This window comes from Ranitomeya imitator, chromosome 9 (genome assembly GCF_032444005.1).
Source record: "Ranitomeya imitator isolate aRanImi1 chromosome 9, aRanImi1.pri, whole genome shotgun sequence".
Taxonomy (NCBI): domain Eukaryota; kingdom Metazoa; phylum Chordata; class Amphibia; order Anura; family Dendrobatidae; genus Ranitomeya; species Ranitomeya imitator.
In genome coordinates, this window is record NC_091290.1 from 153221560 (window position 1) to 153243646 (window position 22087).

General features: G+C 53.2%; 1 protein-coding gene across 1 annotated transcript in view; it reads right to left on the reverse strand.

Annotated features, from left to right (window-relative positions):
• ATP2C2 (ATPase secretory pathway Ca2+ transporting 2) overlaps window positions 1-22087 on the reverse strand; it is a 101773-nt gene that overhangs the window by 53543 nt on the left and 26143 nt on the right. Inside the window, exons 3-7 of the mRNA XM_069739493.1 lie at window positions 10369-10485; window positions 10071-10160; window positions 9950-9985; window positions 7993-8054; window positions 6007-6115 (exon numbers count right to left, since the gene is read on the reverse strand). Coding sequence (XP_069595594.1) covers window positions 6007-6115; window positions 7993-8054; window positions 9950-9985; window positions 10071-10160; window positions 10369-10485 — 414 coding nt within the window. The remainder of the gene's footprint in view (window positions 1-6006; window positions 6116-7992; window positions 8055-9949; window positions 9986-10070; window positions 10161-10368; window positions 10486-22087) is intronic.

Genomic DNA, 22087 nt, shown 5'->3' on the forward strand with positions numbered 1-22087 from the left:
TCTGCAACACTGGTTTCCATCCTCGCTTTTCTTCAGGTCATGTGGAGTCTTCTGACTGTCCTGGGGTGGATTCTGTGGTGGATAGGTTGCAGCGGATCTGGAATCATGTGGTGGACAACTTGAAGTTGTCACAGGAGAGGGCTCAGCGCTTTGCCAACCGCCGCCGCGGTGTGGGTCCCCGACTACGCGTTGGGGATTTGGTATGGCTTTCTTCCCGCTTTGTTCCTATGAAGGTCTCCTCTCCCAAATTTAAACCTCGTTTTATTGGTCCTTACAAGATATTGGAAATCCTTAATCCTGTATCTTTTCGTCTGGATCTTCCTGTGTCGTTTGCTATTCACAATGTATTTCATAGGTCCTTGTTGCGGCGGTACGTTGTGCCTGTAGTTCCTTCTGCTGAGCCTCCTGCTCCGGTGTTGGTTGAGGGCGAGTTGGAGTACGTGGTGGAGAAGATCTTGGATTCTCGCCTCTCCAGGCGAAGACTTCAGTACCTGGTCAAGTGGAAGGGCTATGGTCAGGAGGATAATTCCTGGGTGGTCGCCTCTGATGTTCATGCGGCCGATTTAGTTCGTGCCTTTCATGCCGCTCATCCTGATCGCCCTGGTGGTCGTGGTGAGGGTTCGGTGACCCCTCACTAAGGGGGGGGTACTGTTGTGAATTTGCTTTTTGGCTCCCTCTAGTGGTTACTAGTTTTTTGACTCTGGTTTTTCTGTCTTTTCTTTTATCCGCACCTGGGTCGTTAGTTAGGGGCGTTGCTTTATAAGCTCCCTGGACACTCAGTTCTATGCCTGGCAACGTAGTTATCAGAGCTAATCTGCTGTGCTCTTGTCTACTGATCCTGGTCCGGTTATTCAGCTAAGTCATTTACTTTGCTTTTTGCTATTTGTTTTTGGTTTTGTATTTTTGTCCAGCTTGTTCCTAATCTGTATCCTGACTTTTGCTGGAAGCTCTAGGGCGCTGGTGTTCTCCCCCCGGACCGTTAGACGGTTCGGGGGTTCTTGAATTTCCAGTGTGGATTTTTGATAGGGTTTTTTGTTGACCATATAAGTTACCTTTCTATATTCTGCTATTAGTTAGCGGGCCTCTCTGTGCTAAACCTGGTTCATTTCTGTGTTTGTCATTTCCTCTTACCTCACCGTTATTATTTGTGGGGGGCTTCTATCCTGCTTTGGGGTCCCTTTCTCTGGAGGCAAGAGAGGTCTTTGTTTTCCTCTACTAGGGGTATTTAGATTCTCCGGCTGGCGCGAGTCATCTAGGATCAACGTAGGTATGACCCCCGGCTACTTCTAGTGTTGGCGTTAGGAGTAGATATATGGTCAACCCAGTTACCACTGCCCTATGAGCTGGATTTTTGTATCTTGCAGACTTCCACGTTCCTCTGAGACCCTCGCCATTGGGGTCATAACAGCGGGGGTCTTTTTGCACACTCTGCGTGGTCTTTTTGTAGATTTTGTGCTGACCGCAAAGATACCTTTCCTATCCTCAGTCTATTTAGTAAGTCTGGCCTCCTTTGCTGAAACCTGTTTCATTTCTGTGTTTGTGACTTTCATCTTAACTCACAGTCAATATTTGTGGGGGGCTACCTTTTCCTTTGGGGAATTTCTCTGAGGCAAGGTAGGCTTTATTTTCTATCTCTAGGGCTAGGTAGCTCTTAGGCTGTGAAGAGGCGTCTAGGCAGCGTTAGGTTCGCTCCACGGCTATTTCTAGTGTGTGTGATAGGATTAGGGGTTGCGGTCAGCAGAGCTCCCACTTCCCAGAGCTTGTCCTGTGTTAGTTTAACCATCAGGTCATTCCGGGTGCTCCTAACCACCAGGTCCATAACACCCCTCCCCCTGCTGCCCCCCGTCCTCTGGAGCTCTCCCGCACCCCCTCCCCCAGCTGCCCCCCATCTTCTGGAGCTTTCCCGCACTCCCCAAGCTCCACCCTGTCCATTGGAGCTCTCCCACTCCTCCCGAGCTGCATCCATCATCTGGAGCTCTCCTGGTCCCCCTTCCCGAGCTGCCCCCCGTCCTGTGGAGCTCTCCTGCACTCCTGAGCTGCCCCCCTGTCCACTGGAGCTCTCCCGCTCCTCTCTAGTTGTCCCCCATCCTCTGGAGCTCTCCAGCTTCTCCTGATCTACCCTCCATCCTCTGCAGCTCTCCCGTTCCTCCCGAGCTGCCCCTGTCCTCTGGAGCTCTCTCATTCCTCCTGAGCTGCTCTCCTCCTATGGAATCCTCCAGCTCCTTCCGAACTGCTCCCCTCCTCTGGAACTCTCCAACTCCTCCCGAGCTGCTGCTGTCCTCTGGAGCTCTCGCACTTCTCACTAGCTGTCCCCCCATATATAAGGATTATATATTTTGGATGTCCATCGAGAGATCTATAGCTCACGGAAATCACTAGAGTGCAAGGAGCGGGTTTCTCCATAAGTGGGTCATGTAACTACGCCGTGTTTACACTTAAAAGAATACCCCTGATGGAGTGCACATCCTGATCATTGTGTCTTTCGTATACGAGGTTCATACAGCGAGCTAGGTATAAAAACGGTTGCCATAACTCTAAGAAAAGGGGAGGATTCAGCCTCTAAGTGAGGTCACCAAAGGGGGAGTGCCTTGGTTTTAGGCTGTGAAATAAGTGAGTGAAGCAGCAGTCTTCACGTGTCTTTTGTCCGGGGTCTAGCTACTATACAGATGTGTGATATGCAGCTAGATGTGGCCCTTGAGCACATGGGCAGCCAGGAAATGAAATGATCTGAACGAAATGTAAGTGTTATCTTCAACATTAATCTCATTTTATTTGTATTGCACATACGATACTTGTCTTCTTTATAATATCTTTTTATACTTCTGTAAACACTGCCTACCTTTTTTGGAGTAAAATATAAAATTACTAGCTTTGTCTCTCCTTGCTCTATAACGAACTGTCGCATCCTCTGAAGTGAATTACACTACTAATCTGGGTTGGCTCCGGACCTGTTAATAATTAAGAAATCGGAACTGGTGGCAGCGGGATTTGTCCTGTGCATTTGGGAGGCGTTGATAATTATTGTTCCCGCCTGAGTGGGAGTAGGTATATCGCCCTTGCTGCAGTGTGCCCATTAGACAGTACAAAGTAAAGCAGCCTGCCTGGCGACTAATTATCCTAGGTGCAGTTCCCGGTCTGACCTGAGGGTAAGGGGGGCGCCAGAGAGCTGCAAGTTCAAAACCGGAACTCGGAAGTGGGATATAGATAAATCCCCTTCAGAAAGAACCAGGGGAAACCAAACAACCCCGGTGCATGACAAATTGGTGTGAGTGGTTGGGATGATAATGGTATCCTCCCCGTGAACCGTGACAGTCATCGTACCGTGTGTTCATGTGGAGGCATCACTCGGGCTTCGTGGCTAAGCAGCGTCATCGTTCCGTGTGTCATCATGGAGGCATCACTCGGGCTCCGCGGCAGAGCAGCGTCATCGTACTGTGTGTCCTCGTGGAGACATCACTCGGGCTCCGCAGCTTAGCAGCATCATCGTACCGAATATCCTCATGGAGGCATCACTCGGACTCCGTGGCTGAGCAGCATCATCGTTCTGTGTGTCATCGTGGGGGCATCACTCGGGCTCCGCGGCTCAGCAGCGTCATCGTACCACGTGTCCTCGTGGAGGCATCACTCGGGCTCCGTGGCCTGATCAGTGTCATTGTTCCATGTATCATCGTGGAGGCATTCTTTGGGCTCCGTGGCTGAACAGTGTCATAGTACCGCATATCCTCGTGGAGGCATCAATCGGGCTCCGTGGCTGAGCAGCATCTTCGTTCCGTGTGTCATCGTGGAGGCATCACTCAGGCTCTGCGGCTGAGCAGCGTCATCGTACCACGTGTCCTCGTGGAGGCATCACTCGGGCTCTGTGGCCTGATCAGTGTCATTGTTCCATGTATCATCGTGGAGGCATTCTTTGGGCTCCGTGGCTGAACAGCGTCATAGTACCGCATATCCTCGTGGAGGCATCAATCGGGCTCCGTGGCTGAGCAGCATCTTCGTTCCGTGTGTCATCGTGGAGGCATCACTCAGGCTCTGCGGCTGAGCAGCGTCATCGTACTGCGTGTCCTCGTGGAGGCATCACTCTGGCTCCGTGGCTGAGCAGCGTCATCGTACTGTGTGTCATCGTGGAGGCATCACTTGGACTTTGCAGCTGAGCAGCATCATCGTATCGCGTGTCATCATGGATTCATCACTCGGGCTCAGTGGCTGAGCAACGTCATCGTTCCGTGTGTCATCATGGAGGCATCACTTGGGCTCCACGGATGAGCAGCATCATCGTACCGCATGTCATCGTGGAGGCATCACTCGGGCTCAGTGGCTGAGCAACATCATCGTTCCGTGTGTCATCATGGTGGCATCACTCGGGCTACGCGGATGAGCAGCATCGTACCGCGTGCCATCGTGGATTCATCACTCGGGCTCCGTGGCTGAGCAGCGTCATCGTTCCGTGTGTTATCATGGAGGCATCACTTGGGCTCCACGGATGAGCAGCATCGTACCGCGTGCCATCGTGGATTCATCACTCGGGCTCCGTGGCTGAGCAGCATCATCGTTCCGTGTGTCATCATGGAGGCATCACTCGGGCTCCGTGGCTGAGCAGCGTCATCGTTCCGTGTGTCATCATGGAGGCATCACTCGGGCTCCGTGGCTGAGCAGCGTCATCGTACCGCGTGTCATCATGGAGGCATCACTCGGGCTCCGTGGCTGAGCAGCGTCATCGTTCCGTGTGTTATCATGGAGGCATCACTTGGGCTCCACGGATGAGCAGCATCATCGTACCGCATGTCATCGTGGAGGCATCACTCGGGCTCAGTGGCTGAGCAACATCATCGTTCCGTGTGTCATCATGGTGGCATCACTCGGGCTATGCGGATGAGCAGCATCGTACCGCGTGCCATCGTGGATTCATCACTCGGGCTCCGTGGCTGAGCAGCATCATCGTTCCGTGTGTCATCATGGAGGCATCACTCGGGCTCCGTGGCTGAGCAGCATCATCGTTCCGTGTGTCATCATGGAGGCATCACTCGGGCTCCGTGGCTGAGCAGCGTCATCGTACCGCGTGTCATCATGGAGGCATCACTCGGGCTCCGTGGCTGAGCAGCGTCATCGTACCGCATGTCATCGTGGAGGCATCACTCGGGCTTCTCAGCTGAGCAGCGTCATCGTACCGCGTGTCCTCGAATCCTTCAGTTCGCTCAGACCTAACACATGACTGATTCATAACACATGGCGCAGCGTGGACAGGCCGACGCTGATCTCCAATGTCAAATATCCAAATGTAACGATCCCCCAGAGAAAGGGGCGAAACATAGTCTTAACCCGTTCCTATCTGCAGAAAGAAGCACACTACCTCCGACGTCCTGATAAAGATCGATAACAGGTGTGTCGGGCTCAGAGAGTAACTATTCGCAGCTGGCATGCTTCAAGTCTTGCTGGGACTTGTGGTTCACCCGTATGTGAGCATAACACACAGGTAAAGCTGGCTGCTGACCGCTTGTAGACTCAGTCACGATGTGGGGTGATGACTACAACCCTGATCACATACAGCCATTACATAAGGGATGCAGTGAGCACAATACTCTCCACCAGGCCGCACCACACTGCTCCACCCAACAGATAATGGTGGGGGAAGCGTGACTGCACAGGGCCACATATCACATCAGTAGTTGAGGGGGTACAGGAGCGCCCCGGGCAGGGGACGGTCGTACGCTGTGATCACACAACCCGGACGCTGCTGTCTATGATCACACGTCATGGTCATACCAGGAACAATGCTGCACACAATTCTGCTCCTCCACCGGGGGATGGTCAGCGGCACTGGTGTAAACCTGCTGGGAACCAGTTCAGCGATGACTGGGTTTGGCTGGGGGTGTCAAGTACAGGTGACTCTTCTCACAAGTCTCCTAGCCAAGAGCAAAATCCGCCGGGGCATCAGCACATGGGCGTAATACCAGCGCCCTGTTCCCCAAATGTCACACTGCTGCAGAACCTCTTTAATACCCTCACAACTACCTCTATCAGCCTGATGTCGGCAGGGACCCGGTCACCAACCGCTAGGCAAACCACGTCTCCAGGGACCAGATCTCGAGCAAGAAGGTGCTGAAGCTTCCCATCACGGACACTGCAAACGATGAGACAAGGGTGAATGTGCTGCGGAAGTGCGCCGCACAGCAAAATCATTGCGCACAAAGCCGCCGCACAGCAAAATCATTGCACACAAAGCCGCCGCACAGCAAAATCATTGCGCACAAAGCAGCCGCACAGCAAAATCATTGCGCACAAAGTCGCCGCACAGCAAAATCATTGCGCACAAAGCGGCCGCACAGCAAAATCATTGCACACAAAGCGGCCGCACAGCAAAATCATTGCACACAAAGCCGCCGCACAGCAAAATCATTGCGCACAAAGCCGCCGCACAGCAAAATAGTAACATAGTAACATAGTAACATAGTTAGTAAGGCCGAAAAAAGACATTTGTCCATCCAGTTCAGCCTATATTCCATCATAATAAATCCCCAGATCTACGTCCTTCTACAGAACCTAATAATTGTATGATACAATATTGTTCTGCTCCAGGAAGACATCCAGGCCTCTCTTGAACCCCTCGACTGAGTTCGCCATCACCACCTCCTCAGGCAAGCAATTCCAGATTCTCACTGCCCTAACAGTAAAGAATCCTCTTCTATGTTGGTGGAAAAACCTTCTCTCCTCCAGACGCAAAGAATGCCCCCTTGTGCCCGTCACCTTCCTTGGTATAAACAGATCCTCAGCGAGATATTTGTATTGTCCCCTTATATACTTATACATGGTTATTAGATCGCCCCTCAGTCGTCTTTTTTCTAGACTAAATAATCCTAATTTAGCTAATCTATCTGGGTATTGTAGTTCTCCCATCCCCTTTATTAATTTTGTTGCCCTCCTTTGTACTCTCTCTAGTTCCATTATATCCTTCCTGAGCACCGGTGCCCAAAACTGGACACAGTACTCCATGTGCGGTCTAACTAGGGATTTGTACAGAGGCAGTATAATGCTCTCATCATGTGTATCCAGACCTCTTTTAATGCACCCCATGATCCTGTTTGCCTTGGCAGCTGCTGCCTGGCACTGGCTGCTCCACGTAAGTTTATCATTAACTAGGATCCCCAAGTCCTTCTCCCTGTCAGATTTACCCAGTGGTTTCCCGTTCAGTGTGTAATGGTGATATTGATTCCTTCTTCCCATGTGTATAACCTTACATTTATCATTGTTAAACCTCATCTGCCACCTTTCAGCCCAAGTTTCCAACTTATCCAGATCCATCTGTAGCAGAATACTATCTTCTCTTGTATTAACTGCTTTACATAGTTTTGTATCATCTGCAAATATCGATATTTTACTGTGTAAACCTTCTACCAGATCATTAATGAATATGTTGAAGAGAACAGGTCCCAATACTGACCCCTGCGGTACCCCACTGGTCACAGCGACCCAGTTAGAGACTATACCATTGCACACAAAGCCGCCGCACAGCAAAATCATTGCGCACAAAGCCGCCGCACAGCAAAATCATTGCACACAAAGCGGCCGCACAGCAAAATCATTGCGCACAAAGCGGCCGCACAGCAAAATCATTGCGCACAAAGCCGCCGCACAGCAAACTCATTGCACACAAAGCCGCCGCACAGCAAAATCATTGCGCACAAAGCAGCCGCACAGCAAAATCATTGCGCACAAAGTCGCCGCACAGCAAAATCATTGCGCACAAAGTTGCCGCACAGCATAATCATTGCATACAAATCCATCACAGAGCAAAGCTGTTGTGCACAGGGCCGTCCCAGAGCAAAGCACAGAAGTCTGTAAGAACTCGGGCTTCAACCTCTGCGAACGTTCACAAGCAGCAAGCAGTGATATTGTTAATATCTACACATGTATCTATGACCGCTTGTCTTACACAACGGACTCGGTCACATGACCACATGGAGAATTTGGGGTTTTCATCTGGATTTTTGGATTACTCACCAGTTACATTCAGGGGGAACCAGTTTATTTAACTCCTCAAGAGACTTTTCTGAGCGATATTCCTGAAGATATAAAATAATGAGATCAGGATTAGATCTGCAGCTACGGCAAATGATCCGCCGCAATCCTCCGCACCCAAGGCCCATTCACTGCCGCAATCCTCTGCACTGACGGACTGCCACAATCCCCTGCACCTAAAGCCCATTCACCGCCACAATCCCCTGCACATAAAGCCCATTCACCACCGCAATCCTCTGCACAGACGGACTACCGCAATCCCCTGCACCTAAAGCCCATTCACCGCCACAATCCTCTGCACAGACGGACTACCGCAATCCCCTGCACCTAAAGCCCATTCACCGCCACAATCCTCTGCACCGACGGACTGCTGCAATCCCCTGCACCTAAAGCCCATTCACCACCGCAATCCTCTGCACCGACGGACTGCTGCAATCCCCTACACATAAAGCCCATTCACCGTCGCAATCCTCTGCACCGACGGACTGCTGCAATCCCCTACACATAAAGCCCATTCACCGTCGCAATCCACTGCACCGACGGACTGCCACAATCCCCTGCACCTAAAGCCCATTCACCGCCACAATCCCCTGCACATAAAGCCCATTCACCGTCGCAATCCACTGCACCGACGGACTGCCACAATCCCCTGCACCTAAAGCCCATTCACCGCCACAATCCCCTGCACATAAAGCCCATTCACCACCGCAATCCTCTGCACAGACGGACTACCGCAATCCCCTGCACCTAAAGCCCATTCACCGCCGCAATCCACTGAACCGATGGACTGCTGCAATCCCCTGCACATAAAGCCCATTCACCACCGCAATCCTCTGCACAGACGGACTGCCGCAATCTCCTGCACCTAAAGCCCATTCACGGCCGCAATCCTCTGCACTGACGGACTGCCGCAATCCCCTGCACATAAAGCCCATTCACCACCGCAATCCTCTGCACCGACGGACAGCAACAATCCCCTGCACCTAAAGCCCATTCACCGCCGCAATCCTCTGCACCGACGGACTGCCACAATCCCCTGCACCTAAAGCCCATTCACCGCCGCAATCCACTGAACCGACGGACTGCTGCAATCCCCTGCACAGAAAGCCCATTCACCACCGCAATCCTCTGCACAGACGGACTGCCGCAATCTCCTGCACCTAAAGCCCATTCACCGCCGTAATCCTCTGCACCGACGGACTGCCACAATCCCCTGCACCTAAAGCCCATTCACCGCCGCAATCCACTGAACCGACGGACTGCTGCAATCCCCTGCACAGAAAGCCCATTCACCACCGCAATCCTCTGCACAGACGGACTGCCGCAATCTCCTGCACCTAAAGCCCATTCACGGCCGCAATCCTCTGCACCGACGGACTGCCGCAATCCCCTGCACCTAAAGCCCATTCACGGCCGCAATCCTCTGCACCGACGGACTGCCGCAATCCCCTGCACCTAAAGCTCATTCACCGCCGCAATCCTCTGCACCTAAGGCCCGTTCACCGCCGCAATCCCCTGCACCTGAGGCCCATTCACCACCACAAACCTCTGCAGTCACCCCCCAAATGACTGATATCTTATCTCACTTTTTCTCTTCTCGACGGTGGGTTATGTCATCATTATGTAGGTTATGGGGTCATCCGCTTCTCAGTAACCAGTAACATTATTACAGGGTATTCATCATGGACGCTGGGGTCTGTGAGGTGATGAGATGGAGGGTTGGGGGGGATTGGTTCTGTGGGCCCCTGCATAGGGCACAAGGTGCAGGACTCCACAGACAGGAATAAGGAGGGTTTGTGGCGCAATCTATAATGTATCGGAGGTTTCTATACAGGACGGCACGAGATAGGAGGACAGTGTGTGCTGGGATGGCGGTGTCAATAGCTGGCGGTGCCCTCCATTGCTTCACCGTCCTCAGGTGACGTCTGACAGTTCCTACCTGCACGAAAGCCACTGTCACCACGATTAAAATCGCCTGCGGAGATATGACATCAGACATTTAAAGAACCAGACACTATGACAGCCTCCAGCAGAACGGTGTCATCCGCCCTGTATCTTACCACAGTGATGCTGACGGCGTCTTCATATTCCTTGGTTGCAACACTGACCAGAGCGGAGCCCAGCAGCAGCAGGATGAGGGGGTTTGTGAACTGGGGTTACAAACATGTAAAAAAAAAAGACCCTTAATTCCTCCATTCACGTAAAACGACACCAACATTTAGATCAATTTGATCTGAGAAGCTGACGAGTAGAGGAGACATGTGACATAATGCCTGGAACGGCTGATAACAGGGAACAATAGCTTGCATACAGCTCAGCCAGTCTGTACCAGGATGACACTAGGCAGAAGGGTCGTACCTGTCCCAGGTATTTCTTCCAGATGGGATCTGAATTTTGCACCTGAAACTCATTCCAGCCATGTCGGTGGCGGCGCTGCAGCACGGTGCACTCCGACAACCCGGCGTTCACATCCACCTGGCAGGAGAAGAAGATTATAGCGGGTTAGAGCATCCAGCCACTACGGGGTCACATCCTGGGCCCCCGGGGGCCCTGCCTCTATATCTTGTGCAGCTGTTCTTAATGGCTATCTGATAACCGTAAACTCCAGTATCACAATGGTGGAGGTGAAGACACACCATGGGCGAGACACTTTCCCACACAACAAAGACAATAGCGAGAAGAATGTGGCGGGTACAGAGGCAGGGCGCGGGGACACTCAGGAAACACTTCCTGCAACAAAATGTCACAGAAAAGTCAAGGTAACTGCACGCGAGGACTGCCAGAGGGCACTGCACACGGGGAACGACTGCATGCCAGGACTGCCAGGGGGCCCTGCACACGGGGAACGACTGCATGCCAGGACTGCCAGAGTGCCCTGCACACGGGGAACGACTGCATGCCAGGACTGCCAGAGGGCACTGCACACGGGGAACGACTGCACGCCAGGACTGCCAGAGGGCACTGCACACGAGGAACGACTGCACGCCAGGACTGCCAGAGGGCACTGCACACGGGGAACAACTGCATGCCAGGACTGCCAAAGAGCACTGCACATGAGGAACGACTGTACGCCAGGACTGCCAGAGGGCACTGCACACGCGGAACGACTGCACGCCAGGACTGCCAGAGGGCACTGCACACGAGGAACGACTGCACGCCAGGACTGCCAGAGGGCACTGCACACGGGGAACAACTGCATGCCAGGACTGCCAAAGGGCACTGCACATGAGGAACGACTGCATGCCAGGACTGCCAGAGGGCACTACACACGGGCAACAACTGCACGCCAGGACTGCCAGAGGGCACTGCACACGGGGAACGACTGCATGCCAGGACTGTGTCAAGGTCACGCCCGGACTGGTGGGCGTGAGCTTGGGGGGTTTGTGACCCCACTGTGCCACGAACCAGACTACCCTGGAAGGGGCGTGACCATGACAGCTGCCTTGGTTTTCACTGGAGCCTCTGATGGTGAGGTCAGGCTTGTGCGGTAGGCAGCTGCCAGGTGCTACTCCAGGGTGGTGTCCGGCCGTGGCTGGTGATCCCACTTGAAGAACAGGAACACTAGGACAGGTGTGGGCATCAGGCAGGACTGGCAGAAAGCACAGATGAAACTCAGAAGAGTAGGCTGGCACGGCTGAGACACAAGGCAGGCAGGCACGGCAGAGACACAGGGCTGGCAGGAACGGCAGAGACACAGGGCTGGCAGGAACGGCAGAGACACAGGGCTGGCAGGAACGGCACAGACACAGGGCTGGCAGGAACGGCACAGACACAGGGCTGGCAGGAACGGCACAGACACAGGGCTGGCAGGAACGGCACAGACACAGGGCTGGCAGGAACGGCACAGACACAGGGCTGGCAGGAACGGCACAGACACAGGGCTGGCAGGAACGGCACAGACACAGGGCTGGCAGGAACGGCACAGACACAGGGCTGGCAGGAACGGCACAGACACAGGGCTGGCAGGAACGGCACAGACACAGGGCTGGCAGGAACGGCACAGACACAGGGCTGGCAGGAACGGCACAGACACAGGGCTGGCAGGAACGGCACAGACAGGGCTGGCAGGAACGGCACAGACACAGGGCTGGCAGGAACGGCAAAGACACAGGGCTGGCAGGAACGGCACAGACACAGGGCTGGCAGGAACGGTACAGACTCAGGGCTGGCAGGAACGGCACAGACACAGGGCTGGCAGGAACGACACAAAAACAGAGCTGGCAGGAACGACACAGACACAGGGCAGGTTGGTGTGGTGTATGAAGGAACAAGTAGGGACCTGTTCACACAGGAAGTGCAGGTACAGCAACAAGCCAGAAGGAAAGGAGTATGAAGGAACAGGTAGGGACTTGTTCACACAGAAGATGCAGGTACGGAAACAAGCAGGAAGGAATCGAGTGGGAAGCAACAGGTTGGGACCGTTCACACAGGAAGAGAACCGCAAGGCTGCAGATAGGAATGGGAGAGCAGCAAAAGATAGTGCAGCAACAGAAGCTAAGCAGAGCGGAACTGCAAGGAATGCGGAGAGGAGCTGCAGCAAGAGGTTTCTGCAGCAGCAGAGCAGAGTAGAACGGGGCAGAACCACTGGAATAAGGAGCAGAGGCAACGCTGCAAGGGAGCGGAGCCCAGGCAAAATCACAAGAGTTCAGAGCAGGCAGAGCCGCAAGATTGCGGAGCATAAGCAAACTGAGAACACAAGGAAAGACACAGCAGGGAAGGAAGTCACAGACAAGGAGAAAGAGAGAGGACTAAGTTCAGACAAGGTAATGGAACAAGACAAGGTACAAGAACAAAGACACAGGGACCAGGATATACAGCCTCCTGGAGGGCAGACAAACAAGATCAAGGCAAGGCAAGGAGAAAAGCCTCTAGAGAGGGAGTAACACAGAGCAAGGCCTGGCAACTCCGAAGCTAAGCACAAACTAAGCTAACACATTGCACAGGCCCAGTCCACTGGGTAGAGCTGCACTAAATACTGGAGGCCTGGTAATTGGTCAGGAACAGATTAGACAGTTGCAACTGATTCCTATAAGAACCAGAGAGTTCAGACGCCGCCCCCCTATGCACACAGCCAGGAAGCATGGAGAGAGCAGAGGCACAGAATATGGAGCTGGCAAGAAACAGAAACCACAATATGACCTGGAGCAGTGGGTAAGATAGTGTGAGAGATCAGAGGCCATGCCATGATGCCAGCAGAGTTGTTACAGACTGCCAGAGGGCACTGAACACGGGGAACGACTGCATGTCAGGACTGCCAGAGGGCACTGCACTTGGGGAACGACTGCACTCCAAAACTGCCAGAGGACACTGCACACGGGGACTGACTGTACGTGAGGACTTCCGGAGGGTGCTGCACACAGAGACCGATTGCACGCCAGGACTGCCAGAGGGCACTGAACACGGGGACCGACTGCACGTGAGGACTTCCGGAAGGTGCTGCACACAGGGACCGACTGCACGCCAGGACTGCCAGAGGGCACTGCACACAGGGAACGACTGCATGCCAGGACTGCCAAAGGACACTGAACACGGGGAACGACTGCACGCAAGGACTGCCAGAGGGCCTGCACACGGGGAACAAATGCACGCAAGGACTGCCAGAGCGCACTGCACACGGGGAACGACTGCACGCCAGGACTGCCAGAGGGCACTGCACACGGGGAACGACTACACTCCAGGACTGCCAGAGGGCACTGCACACAGGGATCGGCTGCACGCCAAGACTGCCGGGGGGCACTGCACACGGGGACCGACTGCACGCCAGGACTGCCAGAGGGTGCTGAACACAGGGACCAACTGCACACAAGAACTGCCAGAGGGCACTACACATAGAGAACGACAGCACGCCAGGACTGCCGGAGGGGGATGCACGCAGGGACCGAATGCACGCAAGGACTGGCGGAGGGGGATCCACGCAGGGACCGAGTGCACGCAAGGACTGCCAGAGGGCACTGCACACGGGGAACGACTGCACACCAGGACTGCCGGGGGGCACTGCACACGGGGACCGACTGCACGCCAGGACTGCCAGAGGGTGCTGAACACAGGGACCAACTGCACACAAGAACTGCCAGAGGGCACTACACATAGAGAACGACAGCACGCCAGGACTGCCGGAGGGGGATGCACGCAGGGACCGAATGCACGCAAGGACTGGCGGAGGGGGATCCACGCAGGGACCGAGTGCACGCAAGGACTGCCAGAGGGCACTGCACACGGGGAACGACTGCACACCAGGACTGCCAGAGGGCACTGCACACGGTGAACGACTACATGCGAGGACTGCCAGAGGGCACTGCACACGGGGAACAACTGCACGCCAGGACTGCCAGAGGGCACTGCACACGGTGAACGACTGCATGCGAGGACTGCCAGAGGGCACTGCACACGGGGAACGACTGCACACCAGGACTGCCAGAGGGCACTGCACACGGTAAACGACTACATGCGAGGACTGCCAGAGGGCACTGCACACGGGGAACAACTGCACGCCAGGACTGCCAGAGGGCACTGCACACGGGGAACGACTGCATGCCAGGACTGTGTCAAGGTCACGCCCGGACTGGTGGGCGTGAGCTTGGGGGGTTTGTGACCCCACTGTGCCACGAACCAGACTACCCTGGAAGGGGCGTGACCATGACAGCTGCCTTGGTTTTCACTGGAGCCTCTGATGGTGAGGTCAGGCTTGTGCGGTAGGCAGCTGCCAGGTGCTACTCCAGGGTGGTGTCCGGCCGTGGCTGGTGATCCCACTTGAAGAACAGGAACACTAGGACAGGTGTGGGCATCAGGCAGGACTGGCAGAAAGCACAGATGAAACTCAGAAGAGTAGGCTGGCACGGCTGAGACACAAGGCAGGCAGGCACGGCAGAGACACAGGGCTGGCAGGAACGGCAGAGACACAGGGCTGGCAGGAACGGCAGAGACACAGGGCTGGCAGGAACGGCACAGACACAGGGCTGGCAGGAACGGCACAGACACAGGGCTGGCAGGAACGGCACAGACACAGGGCTGGCAGGAACGGCACAGACACAGGGCTGGCAGGAACGGCACAGACACAGGGCTGGCAGGAACGGCACAGACACAGGGCTGGCAGGAACGGCACAGACACAGGGCTGGCAGGAACGGCACAGACACAGGGCTGGCAGGAACGGCACAGACACAGGGCTGGCAGGAACGGCACAGACACAGGGCTGGCAGGAACGGCACAGACACAGGGCTGGCAGGAACGGCACAGACAGGGCTGGCAGGAACGGCACAGACACAGGGCTGGCAGGAACGGCAAAGACACAGGGCTGGCAGGAACGGCACAGACACAGGGCTGGCAGGAACGGTACAGACTCAGGGCTGGCAGGAACGGCACAGACACAGGGCTGGCAGGAACGACACAAAAACAGAGCTGGCAGGAACGACACAGACACAGGGCAGGTTGGTGTGGTGTATGAAGGAACAAGTAGGGACCTGTTCACACAGGAAGTGCAGGTACAGCAACAAGCCAGAAGGAAAGGAGTATGAAGGAACAGGTAGGGACTTGTTCACACAGAAGATGCAGGTACGGAAACAAGCAGGAAGGAATCGAGTGGGAAGCAACAGGTTGGGACCGTTCACACAGGAAGAGAACCGCAAGGCTGCAGATAGGAATGGGAGAGCAGCAAAAGATAGTGCAGCAACAGAAGCTAAGCAGAGCGGAACTGCAAGGAATGCGGAGAGGAGCTGCAGCAAGAGGTTTCTGCAGCAGCAGAGCAGAGTAGAACGGGGCAGAACCACTGGAATAAGGAGCAGAGGCAACGCTGCAAGGGAGCGGAGCCCAGGCAAAATCACAAGAGTTCAGAGCAGGCAGAGCCGCAAGATTGCGGAGCATAAGCAAACTGAGAACACAAGGAAAGACACAGCAGGGAAGGAAGTCACAGACAAGGAGAAAGAGAGAGGACTAAGTTCAGACAAGGTAATGGAACAAGACAAGGTACAAGAACAAAGACACAGGGACCAGGATATACAGCCTCCTGGAGGGCAGACAAACAAGATCAAGGCAAGGCAAGGAGAAAAGCCTCTAGAGAGGGAGTAACACAGAGCAAGGCCTGGCAACTCCGAAGCTAAGCACAAACTAAGCTAACACATTGCACAGGCCCAGTCCACTGGGTAGAGCTGCACTAAATACTGGAGGCCTGGTAATTGGTCAGGAACAGATTAGACAGTTGCAACTGATTCCTATAAGAACCAGAGAGTTCAGACGCCGCCCCCCTATGCACACAGCCAGGAAGCATGGAGAGAGCAGAGGCACAGAATATGGAGCTGGCAAGAAACAGAAACCACAATATGACCTGGAGCAGTGGGTAAGATAGTGTGAGAGATCAGAGGCCATGCCATGATGCCAGCAGAGTTGTTACAGACTGCCAGAGGGCACTGAACACGGGGAACGACTGCATGTCAGGACTGCCAGAGGGCACTGCACTTGGGGAACGACTGCACTCCAAAACTGCCAGAGGACACTGCACACGGGGACTGACTGTACGTGAGGACTTCCGGAGGGTGCTGCACACAGAGACCGATTGCACGCCAGGACTGCCAGAGGGCACTGAACACGGGGACCGACTGCACGTGAGGACTTCCGGAAGGTGCTGCACACAGGGACCGACTGCACGCCAGGACTGCCAGAGGGCACTGCACACAGGGAACGACTGCATGCCAGGACTGCCAAAGGACACTGAACACGGGGAACGACTGCACGCAAGGACTGCCAGAGGGCCTGCACACGGGGAACAAATGCACGCAAGGACTGCCAGAGCGCACTGCACACGGGGAACGACTGCACGCCAGGACTGCCAGAGGGCACTGCACACGGGGAACGACTACACTCCAGGACTGCCAGAGGGCACTGCACACAGGGATCGGCTGCACGCCAAGACTGCCAGAGGGGGCTGCACACAGGGACTGAATGCACGTGAGGACTGCCAGAAGGCACTGCACACAGGGAACGACAGCACGCCAGGACTGCCGGGGGGCACTGCACACGGGGACCGACTGCACGCCAGGACTGCCAGAGGGTGCTGAACACAGGGACCAACTGCACACAAGAACTGCCAGAGGGCACTACACATAGAGAACGACAGCACGCCAGGACTGCCGGAGGGGGATGCACGCAGGGACCGAATGCACGCAAGGACTGGCGGAGGGGGATCCACGCAGGGACCGAGTGCACGCAAGGACTGCCAGAGGGCACTGCACACGGGGAACGACTGCACACCAGGACTGCCAGAGGGCACTGCACACGGTGAACGACTACATGCGAGGACTGCCAGAGGGCACTGCACACGGGGAACAACTGCACGCCAGGACTGCCAGAGGGCACTGCACACGGTGAACGACTGCATGCGAGGACTGCCAGAGGGCACTGCACACAGGGAACAATTGCACACCAGGACGGCCAGAGGGCACTGCACACGGGGAACGACTGCACACCAGGACTGCCAGAGGGCACTACACACGGTGAACGACTACACGCCAGGACTGCCAGAGGGGACTGCACACAGGGACCAACTGCATGCAAGGACTGCCAAAGGGCTCTGCACAAAGGGAACGACTGCACGCAAGGACTACCAGAGGGCACTGCACACAGGGAACGAATGCACGCCAGGACAGCCAGAGGGTGCTGCACACAGGGAACGATTGCACGCAAGGACTGCCTGAGGGTGCAGCACACGGGGGAATGACTGCACGCCAGGCCTGCCAGAGGGGGCTGCACACGGGGAACGACTGCACGCAAAGACTGCCAGAGGGCACTGCACACAGGGAACGAGTGTACGCCAGGACTGCTAGAGGGGGCTACACACAGAGAACGATTGCACGCCAGGACTGCCAGAGGGGGCTACACACAGGGAACGAGTGTACGCCAGGACTACCAGAAGGGGCTGCACACAGGGAATGACTGCACGCCAGGACTGCCAGAGGGCACTGCACACGGTGAACGACTGCATGCGAGGACTGCAAGAGGGCACTGCACACGGGGAACGACTGCATGCCAGGACTGCCAGAGGGCACTGCACACGCGGAACGATTGCACACCAGGACTGCCAGAGGGCACTGCATACGGTGAACGACTACATGCGAGGACTGCCAGAGGGCATTGCACACGGGGAACAACTGCACGCCAGGACTGCCAGAGGGGGCTGCACACGGGGAACGACTGCACGCAAAGACTGCCAGAGGGCACTGCACACAGGGAACGAGTGTACGCCAGGACTGCTAGAGGGGGCTACACACAGGGAACGATTGCACGCCAGGACTGCCAGAGGGGGCTACACACAGGGAACGAGTGTACGCCAGGACTGCCAGAGGGGGCTGCACACAGGGAACGACTGCACGCCAGGACTGCCAGAGGGGGCTACACACAGGGAACGACTGCACGCCAGGACTGCCAGAGGGCACTGCACACAAGGAACGAGTGTACACCAGGACTGCTAGAGGGGGCTACACACAGGGAACGACTGCACGCCAGGACTTCCAGAAAGGGCTACACACAGGGAACGACTGCACGCCAGGACTGCCAGAGGGGGCTGCACACAGGGAACGACTGCACGCCAGGACTGCAAGAGGGGGCTACACACAGGGACCGATTGCAATATGGGGACCGCTGATGGGAACTTCTTTAGTCTCTAGCTCACAAATAACCCTCATTCTTGTCACATTTCTCTACTGTTTAACCCCTTAGTGACAGAGCCAATTTGGTACTTAATGACCAGGCCAATTTTTGCAATTCTGACCACTGTCACTTTATGAGGTTATAACTCTGGAACGCTTCAACGGATCCCGCTGATTCTGAGACTGTTTTTTCGTGACATATTGTACTTCATGTTAGTGGTAACATTTCTTTGATATTACTTGCGATTATTTATGAAAAAAACGGAAATATGGCGAAAATTTTTAAAATTTTGCAATTTTCAAACTTTGTATTTTTATGCCCTTAAATCAGAGAGATATGTCACGAAAAATAGTTAATAAATAACATTTCCCACATGTCTACTTTACATCAGCACAATTTTGGAAACAAAATTTTTTTTTGTTAGGGAGTTATAAGGGTTAAAAGTTGACCAGCAATTTCTCATTTTTACAACACCATTTTTTTTAGGGACCACATCACATTTGAAGTCATTTTGAGGGGTCTATATAATAGAAAATAATGAAGTGTGACACCATTCTAAAAACTGCACCCCTCAAGGTTCTCAAAATCACATTCAAGAAGTTTATTAACCCTTTACGTGCTTCACAGGAACTGAAACAATGTGGAAGGAAAAAATGAACATTTAACTTTTTTTTGCAAACATCTTAATTCAGAACCATTTTTTTTATTTTTACAAGTGTAAAAACAGAAATGTAACCATAAATTTTGTTATGCAATTTCTCCTGAATACGCCAATACCCCATATGTGAGGGTAAACCACTTTTTGGGCGCACCGCAGAGCTTGGAAGTGAAGGAGTGCCGTTTGACTTTTTCAATGCAGAATTGGCTGGAATTGAGATCGGACGCCATGTCACGTTTAGAGAGCCCCTGATGTGCCTAAACAGTGGAAACTCCCCACAAGTGACACCATTTTGGAAACTAGACCCCTTAAGGAACTTATCTAGATGTGTGGTGAGAACTTTGAATGCCCAAGTGCTTCACAGAAGTTTATAATGTAGAGCCGTGAAAATAAAAAATCTCTTTTGTTTATACAAAAATGATCTTTTCGCCCACAAATTCTTATTTTCACAAGGGTAACAGGAGAAATTAGACCACAAAAGTTGTTGTACAATTTCTCCTGAGTACGCTGATACCCCATATGTGGGGGTAAACCACTGTTAGGGCGCATGACAGAGCTTGGAAGTGAAGGAGCGCCGTTTTACTTTTTCAATGTAGAATTGGCTGGAATTGAGATTGGACGCCATGTCGCGTTTGGAGAGCCCCTGATGTGCCTAAACAGTGGAAACCCCCCACAAGTGACCCCATTTTGGAAACTAGACCCCTTAAGAAACATATCTAGATGTGTGGTGAGCACTTTGAACCCCCATGTGCTTCACAGAAGTTTATAATGTAGAGCCGTGAAAAAAAAAAAAAAAAAAAATCGCATTTTTTCTACAAAAATGATCTTTTTGCCCACAAATTTTTATTTTCACAAGGGTAACAGGAGAAATTAGACCACAAAAGTTGTTGTGCAATTTCTCCTGAGTACGTCGATACCCCATATGTGGGGGTAAACCACTGTTAGGGCGCACCGCAGAGCTTGGAAGTGAAGGAGCGCCGTTTTACTTTTTCAATGTAGAATTGGCTGGAATTGAGATTGGACGCCATGTCATGTTTGGAGAGCCCCTGATGTGCCTTAACAGTGGAAACCCCCCACAAGTGACCCCATTTTGGAAACTAGACCCCTTAAGGAACTTATCTAGATGTGTGGTGAGAACTTTGAATGCCCAAGTGCTTCACAGAAGTTTATAATGCAGAGCCGTGAAAATAAAAAAAAATTTTTTTTCCACAAAAAAGATTTTTTAGCCCCCAAGTTTTTATTTTCACAAGGGTAACAAGAGAAATTGGACCCCAAAAGTTGTTGTCCAATTTGTCCTGAGTATGCTGGTACCCCATATGTGGGGGTAAACCACTGTTTGGGCACACGGCAGAGCTCGGAAGGAAGGAGCGCCGTTTTGGAATGCAGACTTTGATAGAATGGTCTGTGGGCATTATGTTGCGATTGCAGAGCCCCTGATGTACCTAAACTGTAGTAACCCCCCACAAGTGACCCCATTTTGGAAACTAGACCCCCCAAGGAACTTATCTAGATGTGTGGTGAGAACTTTGAATGCCCAAGTGCTTCACAGAAGTTTAGAATGCAGAGTCGTGAAAATAAAAAATATTTTTTTTTCGCACAAAAAAGATATTGTAGCCCCCAAGTTTTTATTTTCACAAGGGTAAGAGGAGAAATTGGACTGCAATAGTTGTTGTCCAATTTATCCCGAGTACGCTGATGCACCATATGTGGGGGTAAACCACTGTTTGGGCGCACGGCAGAGCTCGGAAGGGAAGGAGCGCCTTTTTGGAATGCAGACTTTGATAGAATGGTCTGTGGGCATTATGTTGCGATTGCAGAGCCCCTGATGTACCTAAACTGTAGTAACCCCCCACAAGTGACCCCATTTTGGAAACTAGACCCCCCAAGGAACTTATCTAGATGTGTGGTGAGAACTTTGAATGCCCAAGTGCTTCACAGAAGTTTAGAATGCAGAGTCGTGAAAATAAAAAATATTTTTTTTTTCACAAAAAAGATATTGTGGCCCCCAAGATTTTATTTTCACAAGGGTAACAAGAGAAATTGGACCCCAGAAGTTGTTGTCCAATTCATCCCGAGTACGCTGATGCCCCATATGTGGGGGTAACCCACTGTTTGGGCACACGGCAGAGCTCAGAAGGGAGGGAGCACCATTTGACTTTTTGAGCGCAAAATTGGCTGTCGTGTTTGGAGACCCCCTAATGTACCTAAACAGTGGAAACCCCCCAATTCTAGCTCCAACCCTAACCCCAACACACCCCTAACCCTAATCCCAACCTGATCCATAATCCTAATCACTAACCCTAATGATAATCAACCCTTACCCCAAAACAACCCTAATGTCAACCCTAACCATAACCCTAATCAAAACCCTAAATCCAACACACCCCTAATCCTAATCTCAACACTAACCTCAAACCTAACCCTAATCCCAATACACCCCTAATCACAACCCTAACCTTAACCCTAATCCCAAACCTAACCCTAATCCAAACCCTAATGCCAACCCTAACCCTAATACCAACCCTAATCCAAACCCTAACCCTAATCCCAACTCTAACCCTAACTTTAGCCCCAACCCTAGCCCTAACTTTAGCCCCAACCCTAACCCTAAGGCTACTTTCACACTTGCATCGTTTGGCATCCGTCGCAATCCGTCGTTTTGGACAAAAAACGGATCCTGCAAATGTGCCCGCAGGATGCGTTTTTTGCCCATAGACTTGTATTGCCGACGGATCGTGACGGATGGCCACACGTCGCGTCCGTCGTGCACTGGATCAGTTGTG